The 15761-nt window shown below is 33.1% G+C and overlaps 3 protein-coding genes across 18 annotated transcripts; 1 reads left to right on the forward strand and 2 right to left on the reverse strand.

Annotated features, from left to right (window-relative positions):
* Positions 1-518: 518 nt before the first annotated feature.
* On the forward strand, positions 519-5809 carry LOC118038459 (pentatricopeptide repeat-containing protein At2g41080). 16 transcript variants are annotated; one of them, XM_035044819.2, is made up of 5 exons: positions 519-3156; positions 3299-3451; positions 3687-3745; positions 4008-4148; positions 4969-5809. In XM_035044819.2, the coding sequence occupies exon 1, from the start codon at positions 681-683 to the stop codon at positions 2691-2693; it is 2013 nt and encodes a 670-aa protein (XP_034900710.1). In that variant the 5' UTR covers positions 519-680; the 3' UTR covers positions 2694-3156; positions 3299-3451; positions 3687-3745; positions 4008-4148; positions 4969-5809. The 16 variants fall into 16 exon arrangements, with proteins under 16 accessions (XP_034900710.1, XP_034900712.1, XP_034900711.1 ...); XM_035044821.2 differs by having other exon boundaries at positions 3299-3360; XM_035044820.2 differs by having other exon boundaries at positions 519-2737; positions 2907-3013; positions 3106-3156; positions 3299-4148.
* Positions 5810-6694: 885 nt separating this feature from the next.
* LOC118038461 (mRNA-decapping enzyme-like protein) lies at positions 6695-10565 on the reverse strand. The gene is made up of 8 exons (XM_035044825.2): positions 10221-10565; positions 10099-10139; positions 9953-10002; positions 9712-9856; positions 9467-9523; positions 8718-8841; positions 7330-7800; positions 6695-7065 (listed from the first exon to the last, which is right to left on the reverse strand). Exons 1-8 carry the CDS (start codon positions 10377-10379, stop codon positions 7006-7008), a joined length of 1107 nt encoding a protein of 368 aa, XP_034900716.1. The 5' UTR covers positions 10380-10565; the 3' UTR covers positions 6695-7005.
* Positions 10566-11626: 1061 nt separating this feature from the next.
* Positions 11627-12749, reverse strand: LOC118038438 (casparian strip membrane protein 3). Its single transcript, XM_073405085.1, has 3 exons — positions 12326-12749; positions 12107-12230; positions 11627-12014 (listed from the first exon to the last, which is right to left on the reverse strand). Exons 1-3 carry the CDS (start codon positions 12580-12582, stop codon positions 11799-11801), a joined length of 597 nt encoding a protein of 198 aa, XP_073261186.1. The 5' UTR covers positions 12583-12749; the 3' UTR covers positions 11627-11798.
* Between the last annotated feature and the right edge of the window lie 3012 nt (positions 12750-15761).

Here is a 15761-nt window from a genome sequence, read left to right on the forward strand (position 1 = left end):
AGTAAAAATATGGTGTGAGTTAACTTAACGATATTTAAGACATTAATTTACATGTTTCCATTTAGTTATTAGTAAGTAATTTAAGTGATTATTTAGAAACGCAGTGATATTTATGTTTTTAAAAATTTAAATTATTTTTATTAAAAATTAATTTTTTATATATTTTTTTGAATTATTTTGATGCGCTGATTTTAAAAATAATTTTTTAAAAAATATTATTTTAATGTATTTCAACATAAAAAATATTTTTAAAAGTAATTACAACCACACTTTCAAACAAGTAATTAATAAAAAAAAATGATTTGATTATTTTAAGAGAGTAAAATATAAAAATAAAAATAAAAATAGAAATTTACAATAGATGAATTTAGATTACTTTATTGGAACAAATTTGATTACTTTAGAAAATATTTATTAGAGAATTTGGTAATTTTTATATAAAGATTTAATATCTATAATTGAAAGAAAGTATATAAATATTTATTTTAATTTCATTCACCCTCTACATCTAATAAAAGAAAAACTTTGCAAATTTGCGTAAACTTCACCATCAAATCAAACTCTAAACTTTTGGTTCGGCTACTGCCACAACCACCACCATGCCTTCGAGTAAACTTCACCGTCAAACTCTTAACTTTTTCTCCTACAAAACCCTTGGTTTCCTATATTAGAGTCTGTTAATGGCTATAGCTGTTAGAAGAATTGGAGGAGAAAAAAGTTGGTTTTGTCACCTCCACCGTTTTTTCTCTACAAGCACAGAGAACGCTGCCTCATCTATTTCTGATATTGAAGGAGAGTTCAAAAGCCTTTGCTCTGCAGGACGCATAAAAGAAGCCTTTAAGACATACAATGCAGAAATATGGACGGACCAACATCTGTTCTCTTATCTCATCCAATCTTTCATACCCAAAAAGTCCCTCTTGATAGCAAAACAGCTCCATTCTTTAGCTATCACTTCTGGGTATTACTTCAAAGACAAGTTTGTGAGAAATCATCTACTGAACATGTACTTCAAAATGGGAGAAATACAAGAAGCTATAGCATTCTTTAATGCAATTCCAATGAGAAACATTATATCTCATAACATTTTGATAAATGGTCATGTGCAACATGGTGATTTGGAGAGTGCGATTAAGGTGTTTGATGAAATGCCTGAAAGAAACGTTGCTACGTGGAATGCAATGGTTTCTGGGTTGATTCAGTTTGAATTTAACGAAAATGGATTGTTTCTGTTTAGAGAAATGCATGAGTTGGGGTTTTTGCCTGACGAGTTCACTTTAGGTAGTGTACTTAGAGGTTGTGCAGGTTTGAGAGCTTCATATGCAGGAAAGCAGGTTCATGCTTATGTGTTGAAATATGGGTATGAATTCAATTTGGTTGTTGGGAGTTCTTTAGCTCATATGTATATGAAAAGCGGTAGCTTGGGAGAAGGAGAGAAAGTTATCAAAGCTATGCCGATGCGCAATGTGGTTGCTTGGAATACACTTATAGCAGGTAATGCTCAAAATGGGCACTTTGAGGGAGTTTTAGATTTGTATAATATGATGAAAATGTCTGGCCTTAGGCCAGATAAGATTACGTTGGTGAGTGTAATTAGTTCTAGTGCTGAACTGGCAACTCTTTTTCAGGGTCAGCAGATTCATGCTGAAGCGATCAAAGCTGGAGCTAATTCTGCTGTTTCTGTACTTAGTTCATTGATCAGTATGTATTCAAAGTGTGGGTGTTTGGAAGATTCAATGAAAGTTTTGTTGTACTGTGAACATCCGGATGCTGTTTTGTGGAGCTCGATGATTGCTGCTTATGGATTTCATGGGCGAGGAGAGGAAGCTGTTCATTTATTTGAGCAGATGGAGCAAGAGGGTGTGGAGGGAAATGATGTTACTTTCTTAAGCTTGCTTTATGCTTGTAGTCATAGCGGGTTGAAGGAAAAAGGGATGGGATTTTTCAAGTTGATGGTAGAGAAATATGGATTGAAGCCTAGACTGAAACATTACACTTGTGTGGTTGATCTACTTGGTAGGTCGGGATGTTTGGATGAAGCAGAGGCCATGATAAGATCAATGCCTCTTGAAGCAGATGTTGTGATTTGGAAAACTTTGTTATCTGCGTGTAGAATCCACAGAAATGCAGACATGGCAACAAGGACTGCTGAAGAAATTCTTAGGCTTAATCCTCAGGATTCAGCAACTTATGTCCTCCTGTCAAACATTCATGCTTCTGCTAAGAGGTGGAAGGATGTCTCCAAACTAAGGACAACAATGAGAGATAGGAACATTAAGAAGGAACCAGGAGTAAGCTGGTTGGAAGTAAAGAATCAGGTTTTCCAGTTCTCTATGGGTGACAAATCTCACCCAATGTCAGAGGAGATTGATTTATATTTGAAAGAACTAATGGAGGAGATGAAGTTGCGGGGTTATGTGCCAGATACTGCCACTGTTTTTCATGATACGGACAGTGAAGAGAAAGAAAATAGCTTGGTCAACCACAGTGAGAAGTTGGCTATTGCTTTCGGTCTAATGAACATTCCACCTGGTTCGCCAATAAGAGTAATGAAGAACTTGCGTATCTGCAGTGACTGCCATGTTGCTATCAAGCTCATATCCGACATCAATAACAGAGAAATTATTGTTAGAGATACTAGCAGATTTCACCATTTCAAACATGGGAAATGTTCTTGTGGGGATTACTGGTAGTAGACACTGCTAATGCGGTAGTGACATCATCATTGCTCAAATCTGTGAGAACTAAAACCCAATATGCTTAAAGAAACATGAATTCCATCATAGTGTTGTCCCTTTTGTTTCATGGGTTGATGTTATTCAGAGTTATTCCAGTTCTCATATCACTAGATCCGCGGTTCTCATTTGTTTGACTGGGAAGCCTCAAGTTTTTGTATGGACTTACAGGTCAGGTAGCGATCTTGTTGCATATGGTCTCATTCGTTTCCGAATTTGCTGGATGGTATCCTTTTTTACCATGCTTATTAGCTTCAGTTGAGGACCAACTTGTCCAGGTTGTTCTATGTTTCAACGCCATTCCTTTGGTTTCCATTTTGTGGATGACCACATACTTGTCAAGAAGTGAAGCAGCTTTCTTAACCTTCAGATATAAAGGAGCACTCGAGTTTTCTTTGAACGTTTTTGTTTCCTCATCTACGTAAGTATATACATGGATGTAGTATCTATTTTGCATGCAGAAAACTGGAAACAACTTGAAACTTGATAGTTCTAATTGACTTTCTAATAGCTCTCATTGTCTCTATAAGAATCTGGATGATGGATTATCTTCTGTACATTAGGTCCACATGGTGCCAAAAATGCTCTTGGAAAACGGTGTAAGAAGATGTTTAATATGAACCATGTAAGCTTCTGTTCCTCTGAGTTGGTGTGTGGACACCTTGTACTTCTCCCTTCTTTCCCGGCAATTGATGTCAATGTGGCAAGCCATGCTGGTAATAACTTTTCATGCCTATAATACTTGAGGTCAAATTAAATGTTGTGGTGAATGCATTGAGATTGATAGTGAAGACAGCAATAGCAAAGAACAGTGTGCCCCCACGTTTAAAAGCAATATTAGAACAAATTCTTACAGAAGCAATAATTAAGTTATACATGGATAGCTAACTGGATCTCAGTATATCATAGAAGCTTGATTTGGCTGACTCTTTATTTTATTGTATTTTCCAGGACGTATATTACTGCTTCACAAGTTGGGTTTACCACCTTGTTTCCCTGTGACAGATATGGTAGACCATGTGTTACTTATGTAAATGGTTGAATAATTTTGCTGTGCTACTTTTTTTTTTTTTTTGGCTTTTTTAGAAAGATGTGATTGGCTACATATTGGTAATTGCGATGAGTTGAGAAAGCTAAATTTTTATGAAACTGGTTATCCACTTCTATTGCTTTTTTTTTTTTAATAAAAAGTAAAGGAAGCAAAAGTGGAGATAAGGAAACAAAATTAAGGTTCATGCTATTGTTCATGGCATTTCTCCTCTTGGTGCACAGATTCCTCAAAATAAGTCACCATCGAACTGTATAACTTTCAATTTGATTGATGAAGAAGCTGAAGGCTTGATGGACACGCAGGAAGCAGAGCGAGAAATCAAGGATACAGCGGTGTTGGTGCATAATTTGCATTGAAGAAAGGTAAAGTAGTTCATCGCATGTTATTCTTTTGCCCCTCTTTCTGTCAACCTAGGCTCTTCTTCTACCCCTTGTGTATTGTATGTATCTATCATCTTCATCAGTTTTTTTTTTCCCCACCGCTTTAGTTGCTATGAAAATGTCATAAAATTTAAATTTCAGTCTGAAAATCCTTAATATCCTTTTGTTTGAAGACTAGCTTTTTTGCCTCTGATATCAGGCCATAAGTTCATCAAATATAGCTGCTGTCAATGAACGGAAAAACAAGCTTGTGTCACTGACTCTTCGGGAGGTGAGAATAGTGAGGGTACGAACAGGAAGGGAGTGAAAGTAGAAAGAATATAAAAAGAGATTATAATTTCCCCCCCGTTATTTGGACTTTTGAAAATTAGAGGAAAGAGGAATTATTGAAAATTTTCTCCTGTCAGTATTGAAAACAAACCAAAACAATAAGAAAAATTGTAAATCCATTCAATGATGTGGCCGAATTTCCTTCCCCGTTCTCTCCTCTTCTGGAGATGGTTTTGCTGTTGGATGGGCCAGGAAGGAAGCATTTCCTCCGTTGTTGACTGTGCCTTCCATTTGCTTCTCTCCCAAGGAGAAAATCAGGTTCCATGCACATTTTATCCCCATCTCAATGTCTCCCCTCCCAAACACTGTGAGCATGCGATGGTCAACAGAGTTTTTCTGATGTCAAATTATGCACTGGATTCCATAGCAGTAATGATGTTTCTCTTATTCTGTTTTTTTCGAATGTCATTCAGGACTCAGGAGTACTTTCTGATGTTTTTCAAACAACATGCTAATGAAACTTGCTTTGCAGGGGAGAGGTATGGGCAGCCAGGTAGAGTTGCAGGGTGAAGAGCCCTATGCGTGCAATCAACTATTTAGCTATACGTGACAACCACGATGATAAATGGGGATTTTCTCAAGTTACTGTTCCCCATTCCTCATTTCCTGATAACCAAAGGCAGATGGGCATAAAGCGGCTTCGATATAATCTTGGTGTTCTATGTGACTGCAGATGACATGATGAAATAGCGGATTAGTTCTCCAGGATACACGAGGGAGGGATCTTTATCCAGTAAAATGTTGCTGTCTAATCCTAAAAGCATATGATCATGGCTGTGTGTTGACTGGATAGATTTGGAATCGAGCTGCACCCCACTACCCACCAGAAGTGGAAACTGATAAAAGTGATATAGCTGATACAAGTGCTGCACGATTGGCAATCAATGCATTTTCATGGCTGCAAATCAGTGGATTTGTATGGCTGCCTGGAAGCGTTTGTAAGTGCTCTGAACTGATGAGTGGTCGCCGCTTTCAGTTGCCAGTAGAATCCTAAAGCAATCATCAACCAATGTTATACACTTCTCTTTGGTTCCAAGAGCTGGATAGATCAAAACCTTTTGATCTGTCTGAGGCTCTGTCCATCACAAGTTTAGCTGGCAAAGGAAAAAGAATGTGAGGTATGGCAGATCAAATAATCCGAGCTTAGAGATTTTATTGCAGTGAACTAATTTCAAATCGCCTTCAACAACTTGACCATATTGTAGATTTTATACATAGAAGGGATGTAATTACACGTAAAAATAATAGTTTTATGCATTTTCTCGACCTTGAATTTCCTTTCAATCTAACGACTAATGTCACTTGATATTTTACTATTTATCTTTATTTTCGTTTTCATTATCTCAATTATTATCTGATATTCGTCACTCATCTCTTTATCAAATGAGGGACTGGAAAATCGACCTTCAAGGATTTTTTTTTTTTTTTTTTTTAAGAAAATGGAGTTTCTTTCATACTATGTCTTCAACAAAAAATCTATATGACTTAAACCTACAGTTTCTTCGTTATCACTCCTTTTACAGACATCCATGACGGTGAAAAAGATGCAAGCCTTAAATAGTGATTTTGCCAATGAAAAGCAATAAAAAATAATAAGAAGAAAAAACACTGGAAGTGATTTTTCATACACGGTGAATTATAAACAAAAAATTCTGCATCCTAAGAGAGTACATGATTGTTCTTGCTTCTGTTTATATATATATATATATATATATATATATATATATATATATATATATAAACAATCCTGGACTGATAGTTCAAAGATTTTGCAAAAACATGTTACCATTGATTCAAAGCATTATATTATCAGATCAATAATAGTTAGTTAAGTAGTTTTATACTTATTTTTTTTTTAAATAAGATCTTATTTCTTTTAAATAAGATTTTATATTTAAGTCCTGTGAATAAAACATACCATTATTTCTTAATAAGAATAAGCCAACTTGGCTCCATCTAATTAAACTTTTGGATACCGAGATCTAAATAAATAAATAAAAACATTATATTATCATGATTTAAAGAACTGTCGATTTATTACCGTTTCTAAGAAAAAAAAATAAAAAAAGAAAAAAAAACAGGTTGGCAAGTGGTTTTTTAAAAATTACAAAAACCCTGGGGCTACATTTTCTAACCATCTCTCCCGTAAAATACGCGTCATATTTTTCCTGCTAAAAAACACAGCTTTTTTTTTAGGCTTGAAAAAAAAAAATCAAGAAATTTTAATCAAAACTGACTAGTGTGGAAGTCAGAAACTTAATTTCTCACATTTAGTCCTTGGGTTATTACTAAAACAATAATACATAACCAGCAGTGTCCTTAATCACATGCTCGAGACTGCTTCTCTATCCCTACCGTTACAGCACTACATTGAACCAACCAATAGTGACATCCATCTGACCAAGAGCTATACCCCACATTATTCCAGCTGTACAGAGAACTCATGCTCCAACCATTCTGTATCTGCGACATCTGTCAAAAGGGAAAGTCACCATGTCCCTTCAACACCTCATGGATGGTGGTGCACCTTCAGCAGTGCTTGATGGAACATGTCGATGAATTGATCATCCTGGCATCAGAACAAATCAGCAAATCAGTAATCTTGTTGCAGATGCTCACCTCTATTTTCTTTTCTTTTTCTCAAAAGGAGTCAATGATTCAAAATCGCTGAGCATACAAGCAAAGTAGCACCTTTATTATCTTATCTTATCTATTTATTTACACAAGGCTGTTGTAGTTCTACCCTGTACAGACATTAAAAATACAATCTAGCATTGACTAAGCAAGCAAATGACATGAAGGGAGATGCTTGATAAGAACAAAGATCAAGTACCTGAGCAAGCATTAGAAGTGCATCACGGACTTCGTCTCTGCTAATAAGAGGTGGAGTAGCAGTAGAGCTAGGAGTAAGAGATGGCGGTGGTGCAGGAGGTGGGAAGGGTTGAAGCATTGGGGTGCCATATGGTCGTTGCAGATTTAGGGGAGGTTGAAGTGAAGGAGCACCAGGCAGTGGCGCGGAGAGAGGGGGTGCCATCAATGCAGATGAGGAAGAAGGGGGCGCGAAGAACGACGAGGGCTTCACAAGATTAGTGACATGACTGCCACTGCTGATTGGATCGGGAGTGCCATGGATGCTTTTTGAGGTCGTTAAAGATGAAAGAGGAAGAGATGGTATTTGTGGAACTGGTGCAGGAGGCATAACCACGTTAGGTGTATGGGAGGATAACAGAATGGTGGGAGAAGGCTGGTATTGCTGTCTTGAATTTGTTACAGTAGAAGCAGTACTTCCAATATTCATGGCAGTCTGGAAGAATAATATTCAAAAACTTCTTAGGCATGTAAAAAATAAAGGGTAGAGTAGAGAAAATTTTACAAAATCAGAAAATAAAAGCATTAAAGCCAATGAAGTGGGTTTGACGGTTTAATTACATAAGACTAGAAGATTCCAAAATATATTTGTTCCAGAAATATCATTTCGGCAAAATCATAAAATTCTGGTTTTTCATGGCTTAGTCAGCTATCTCAATTTTTTGCCCTAGTTTGAGTTAGGGTGACCGAAATTCTTATAACTCCTACATAATTATCTTTCTTTTTCTAGACAAGGCTGTACCCAACGATCAATATTTATTAAGCAACAGCATCACTTCTGCAAGAGGTTGCTGCAGTGACTAGTATCATTACTATATCCAATCCCAGAGTCCATGGCAGCAATGATGGGTTGCAACAATTAACATGCTTCCTATTTTCTGAGAAAACCAAAACAAGCCCTTAAAATTACATCTAGAAGTATTAGATACAACATTCATTCCTGACTAGGGGACATGTTTTGAGGAAAACAGAGAAAGATATGCATGTTTATATCAAGAAACATGAACATTGGTTCTAAACTAGTGCTTAATAATAATAATAATAATAATAATAATAATACTATGATTCTGACAGCAGCAGAAACTCCATCAACAAAATAGGATCACAAATCAGGCAATAGACAATAATGCAAGTGTATTTTCAGGCATTGGATTGATAGTTTTCAGTAGGAAAACATACAATTTTGAAATAAGCCAACCATGTACAGTATCTAGCTTATAAATGTCATCCTAAATGACACAAATGGCAGAATTTACAAATATATAATTGGAGAACAAGTATAAAATCTGAATAGCAGCTTTCTTGTACTTGAAAATTGACTCTTAAGTATAAGCAATAGAATAAGGCACTTACACTAAAAAAGTTCTCAAATGAAGAATCTTCAGCACTATCATTGGCAGCAGAGGCAGTCGATGAAGGTTCCAAGGGACCTTCAAACACGGACATATTTGGGACTGCTTCAAGATCCTCAAATTCACTAAGTAATACACAGTTTGTGCAAGCAGTAAGTTAGGTGCAGTACTAAAAAGCTCAATTTTATCAATCAATGAAAGTAAACATCAAATTGATGATGCAACATCTGCAATTACACAAATGTGTGAGTGCAAATGCAAATGCACCATCAACTTTGAAGTCATGTAACCATGAGGACAAAACAAACTGAAAAGATATCAGGTAAGTGATCATGGAGATACACTGCTGTTTATGTTCATAGAAGAAAATTTTCTATACACAAGCTTGAGGTGTAAAGTTAAAGTAAATGAAAATATCATTTCCTTATTTTACCAACACACAATATTTCTTCATTATTAAAAAAAACAAAAACAAAACAAACTGAAAAGATATCAAGGAAGTGATTGTGTCTTCTTTTCTTTTTTCTTTTCTTTTATTGTTCATAATCAACTATGTTAAAGATTGCAATTGCCAATTCCAGTCAATTCAGGGTTGATTCTTAGTTGAGCTGAATTAAAGGCATTATTATTCCCATAGAAATGAATGTTCTAACAGCAGGCAGCAGGTCATGCATGTAATTCAAATGAATCAATCATACAAGATATCCAATGACTGATTCTAGATAACTCAATTACAAGAGAACAAAATACCTTTTGCCTGAAGCTACTTTTGGCTTTGCAGGAACCTTAGAGTAAGCATTAAGTATCCTGTAAAAAATAATCAAACTCTAATTATTAGATCCAACAAGCTACTAATAATGCAAACACCCAATCATGCACTCACAACCCAAGCTCTAAAGCTTGTCAAGGAATTCATAATATTTAAATCTTAAGTTAAACATTAAAAAAAAAATCTACCTATATAGTTTTTTCAAGTAAAATTAAATATTATATACCTAGTAAAGAGGTTGGCAACATCCTCACATTCTCGAGGATTGTAAAACCAAATACCATTAACTTCTTGAGATGCATTCCGATACAACAAATAAGGTGCTTGAACTTCATACTCGAAATCCCCTAACAAATTCTCCACCAAGTTTTCTGTTCACATAAATGAAAACCAAAAAGATTCAAAAACCCACTCCGCTAACTCATCAACAACCGCCAAAATGCTCATCAAAATAAACAATCTGAAACCTGTGTTTCGCCGGTTCATTACAATAAACTGAAACCGCGGTTGAGTATTCCTAAATAATAATAACAATAATAAAAAAAAAAAAGAATTAATATAATGATCACAAAACTTGTAACAAAAAGGAATTATTAAAAACAGAATACCGTACCTCTTGACTACAAAGAGAGATCCTTCAACATCCTTGCGGCTCTGAAATCAGAAATAATTAAATGAAAAAAGAAAACAAAAAATCAAGCATTTGAAACTAGTAAGAAGCAAGCAAGTACATACCCACTGATTGGTTTCGATATTGAAAGCGTATAAAGTGACATGCGCTGCTGTGTTTAGAATCTCTTCGATGAAAGTATCCATTCGCTGGAGCACAGTGAGATTGAGCACCTTGGTGCTCTGCTGATCCAGATGTGGCATCAATTTCCCTGTCTGTGACATTTCCTTCAAACAAACCCTAATTGAAACGATCAGATTTTCCTTTCGATTTTCCCGGGAAGAGTTGCTCTAGTTTTCTAACAGTGAGAAAGAGGAGGAGATGGGTGCGTGACCGGGCTGTGACTTTTGTCAGTGAAGAAAAGAGAGGAAGATACACTCTACTGTCTAGTTTGTTTTTGCTGCTAATCTCTTGTCTTGAGAGACGCTGTATATATATTTTTTGCAGGGTTGAATTACAAAACTAGCCTTAAGGGATTGGGCTGTCTGCTTCATCCCTGGCTGGGTTGCTAGGAAATATGTGGGGTAGTAGGGTGAGTTACATAAAAGACGCTATGTGATGTGAGTGTATCTATAAACGTAAAGATTTTAATAAAATCTAATGTTTTTAATCCTTTTCAATGTGAAAATTTTAATTTTAAATAAATTTTAATTTGTAAAAATACTTTAAATTCTCAAAATACTTATATTATATTTTTAAAATATATTTTTAAAGAAATAAAATGAAGGTAATATTAAAAATAAATTAAATTTTATCTCTTCTAAATGTATAAATTTAATTTATTTAATTAAATTTAAATCAAACATTGTAATTAAGAATTGATTTCAAACCCCTTAAACAACTTTTAAGTTAAGGCCTCATTTAACAAAAAAAAAAACTTACTTGTAAGTTAAGGCATAATAAAAAGAGGAATCTAGTTTAATTTTGAATATAATAAAAAGTTTATGCATCGAGTATGTTTGAAAATATAATAATAATTGTTTTTTAAAGTATTTTTTATTTAAAAATATGTTAAAATATTTTTTATTTTAAAAAAATTATTTGTCATATTAGTATATTAAAACGATATGAAAATATATATAAAAAAATTAATTTTAAAAAAATAAATAAAATAAAATTTTAATTTTTTTCAAAAATATTTTTGAATCACAGAAGTGATTTTAGATATCTCTAAAACATGCCCCATGCTTGTGTGATTTGCTCTTGGTCATGGCTCAAAGATCATGATTGGGATGGTGAAATCCTTCAATGAGTGAGTATGGATTTTGCTTAATGAATATGCTAGTTCAATAAAACTCTAGTGGTTGGATATTGCTTGGGAAACAAGATGACATGCTTCCTTAATTCGTAATTGAGTTTGATCTCTATTGAAATCTTGTGTTTTTTCCATGTTTTTCGGTGCTTTTGACAGTACGTAACATTTTAAAGAAATTGTCAGATGATGATGTTGTCTCATGACACAGAACAAAATGATCTTTTTCATTTCGGATTGTCTCAATACAATAAAAAGTTCATACAATTTCATCAAATATCCAGAAAATAAAAATAAAGAGAAAAAAAAAAAAAGTTCATCAGTCAATCATCATCGTGATCATAACAGGCCAGAAGCAATCAAGAAAACAGGATCAGTAGCTGTTGATCTGTCAACGCTTTCGGAGAGCTACAGCAGAAATCACAATTAAAAACAAGAGCACACCAGCTGCAATGAAGGATGCCACCACAGCCCCGGTGGCGCTCTGGCAAAAATCATCAAATTGTTGGCAGATGCCAAGCCAATTTGCACTTGAGTTGCCATTTTGAGCTAAGTCGACTATGGCGACAGCAGCCGCTGCGGCAGCCGTGTTTAGAGTTAGGGCGACCTGTAAGCACAGAGAAATATACCTTTTCATGTCAACATCTGAAAGGAAAACAAAAAACGATAACATTTTATTTAACAGGTGTAAGAAATTACGGTGTCCAAGATAATGAGGAGGAGCCTGGGTCCAGCAGCGTGTGGACGAATAATGGCGACAATGGAGAACGGAAGGGAAAGGACTAGATAGCCAGAAACTATCGCCATTGCAATCACAAAGAACCTGCAGTAATTAACAGTTGGTTTCAATGATTTGAGCTCAATGCTTCCATACAGCGTAACAACAAATTCATGGCAAAAAACAAAAGATTGACGTACTGAAAGGTGGGAAGATCATCATAGCTTGCTTCAAACTGGAAGAACTGAGTGAAGAAGGGAAGGGTCTGGCCACTGGTTCCCATGGTGGCAGCGGCAGCTAGAGCAGCCGCCACAGCACCCAACCTCAGAACGAAGTCGAAGATAGCAAGCCCCTTCTTGTATCCTCCCTTTACATGGGTGGAAGCCGCCGCTATCAGAGGTGCTGTTCCTTTAGCAGCAGCGCTTGTATCAGCAGGAATATCAACTCTAGCTGACATTTTAGCTTGAAGGACAGAGAGAAGAGAGATTTCAAGCCTGTGATGAGAATGGCTAAACTGGATATAGACTCAAAAGCTTGTGATGGAAGAGGCTGTGTAGCGTAGGGCCTTATATATGGAGAGCTAGAGGAGTTGGTTTGTACCATGGAAAATTATCTTAAACAGTAATTTAGTTGCAGGAATAAGGAGTTGTTGCTAACCATTTCCATTTTATTTAAAGCTTGTTTTTTTTTATCACTTTTGATTTAAAATCAACAGAAAGCAAAGGAACGTAAATTGGTTGGTCTGCAGCTCAAGGCAGGAAGTTGACCAAATAATATCAACTGCTCAATTAGTACGTACTTAGTAAAGACTTTCCCCATATAATTTTCTTATTAAACACGTTCTGTACCTTTTGACCACATTAAGTATCAAGTATTAAGTTAAGTATATATTAAGTAAGTGTATGCTTTTTTCTGTATTTCAAAAATATTTAAAAAAAATTTAAATTTTTTTTTTTTTATTTACTTCGAAATTAATATGTTTTTAGTATTTTCAAATCATTTTGAATGTGCTAATGTCAAAAATAATTTTTTAAAAAAAAAAAAATATCATTGACATGTATTTTAGTACGAAAAATTATTTAAAAAGCAACCGTTAACCACATTATCAAACAAGCTCGGTATAAAGTGTAAAGCTAAAAAGTCCGGTGGAAAACAATGATTGCCACCTTTTTAGTAATTCACAATTTTATTTTATTTTATTTTGTATTTTAATCCTTTTTTGTTATTGATTTTTTTTAATTTAGTTTTTATATAATGTGTTTAAGGGGATTTAAAATTGATGATTTATTTTTAAAAAAATTTATATGGTTATCACGATATTAAAATAAATATCTCAGCATCGAATTGATATTAAAAAAATATCACACATCACGATATGGTTTATTTTTAAAAAAGTTTAGTTAATAAAAAATTGATTTTGAAAAAAAAAAACTTGAGTTATTAAACTTTGTGGAGTCAATGACCTAGTTTAAGCGTATGGTAAGGTAATCCTAATTGCCACGCAGTTCCTAGGTTTGCGGAGTATTTTTTTTTCTTTTTTCTAATAATTATTATTATTAACTAAAATTTTAAAGTACAGGGGAAACTATTGTTCACCATACTCCTAGCATTGTGAATTACAATAGTAATTCTTAGTATATTGCTTCTTCTTTTTTTGAATTTTTGTAATCTTTTTTTCTCAAATTTGTTTTTGTCTATTTTATCTTTTAATATTGGAGTGATTGAAAATTAAGTTTTATAATTTATTTATTTTCATTTCATCTTTTTATAGGGTTAAAGTGGTTTACAAGTTTCATAGAATAACCCAAATTACCCTAGTTTACGGATTTGATAGAGTGTTTTTTTTATTATTATTAAACTCCACTTTGCTTTCATCTTTTTTTTTTTCCTCGTATGGTTAAAAAGATTGTTTCAAATAAAAAAAAATGTTATTAAATTTTATAAAATTTATAGACTTATTCACATTTGAGTAATCTAGTTCCTTTATATATATATATATATATATAAATATATAAACTCAAGCTCGTTGCTTAATTTTATTTAACAAGTCATTTGCTAAAGGTTTTGTTAAATAGAGTAGACTATCCACTAAAACAATTCTAGTCAACACTAGTGAATAGAAAATAAGATTCAAGTTTTGAATTTTGAAAATTTATTTTTCTACATGTTTTCATCTAAATACAAGATGACATGCCCGTATGCATTGTCGCTGACTTATAAAATAAATATATTTGATAGTGTTATAATTGTGAACCAGTGCTAGATAAGTAATAGAAATTAAAGATATGATGAAGCAAATATTTCATGACGGAAAAAAAAAAGGTTGTGTTGGTGATAAAAAAAAACTTAAAGACTGAACAAAATAATTTGTAGCAATCCACAGTGTTTTGTGATGAAAGATACAGTGCTTTCGCCATATGATTTAGCTTTTTTGTTAAAAAAAGCAAAAAAAAAAAATTACAAAGCTAAATTATCTATCAACGTAATATTAAAAAAAACAACAAAGATAATTTTGGAAGGAAAAAAACCCATGAGGAAAAAAGTTGTAGCAATTGACAATGTTTTATGAGGAAAACTACAATGCTTTCCCTAATAAAATAAAATAAAAAACCATTTAGAGAAATACTGTAACAATCCTTAATAGTTTTGTGAGAAAAAACTACAACGCTTTCCCTATATGATTTAGTTTTATTGTAATTATAATTCTTAACCAACTCAATATTAAAAAAAAAAATCGATAAAAATGATTTTGAAAAAAAATCATATGAGAAAACACTGCAACAATTCACAGTGTTTTAAAAAAATATATATATAAAGTTAAATTCTTAATCAACTCAATATTTAAAAAAAATCATCATAGATAATTTTAGACAAAAAAAATGAAAAAATTCATGTTGGAAACACTGTAGCAATTTACAGTGTTTTGTGATGAAAGCTATAGTGCTTCCCCACATCATTTAGCTTTATTTGTAATGACTTGTAATTATAATTCTCAAATAACTTAATATTAAAAAAAAATTGATAAAGATAATTTTGAAAAAATTATAAGAAAAAAAATATATGGAGAGACACTGTAGCAATCCACAAATGTTTTGTAATGAAAGTTACAGTGCTTTCTCTACATGATTAAGATTTATTACAAAATTAAATTCTAATCAACTCAATATTAAAAAAAAAATCGACAAAGATAATTTTGAAAAAAAAATATTAAAAAAAAATAAAAACACAAAAGAAACTGGAAAAAAACCATGTAAAGAAAAAATTGTATCAATCCATAGTGTTTTGTGAGGAAAAACTTATATTTACTTGTAATTGCAATTCTTAACCAGCTTAATATTTAAAAAATAAAATTGAAAAAGATAATTTTAGAAAAAAAACATAACAAAATAGAAAAAATCCATGTGGGAAAAAACACTGTAGCAATCCACAGTAATTTGCGAGGAAAGTTACAATGTTTTCATCACATATTGTAACTGTAATTTTTAACCAGAATAATATTAAAAAATAAAATAAAAATAAGGAAATTTCAAAGAAAATCATAAAAAAAAAAAAAAAAAAAAAACATGCGGAGAAACACTATAGCAATCAATAATGTTTTAAAGAAAAAAATTACAAAACTAAAATTTTAAAAAAAAT

The sequence above is a fragment of the Populus alba genome, chromosome 16 (assembly GCF_005239225.2).
Source record: "Populus alba chromosome 16, ASM523922v2, whole genome shotgun sequence".
Lineage (NCBI taxonomy): Eukaryota > Viridiplantae > Streptophyta > Magnoliopsida > Malpighiales > Salicaceae > Populus > Populus alba.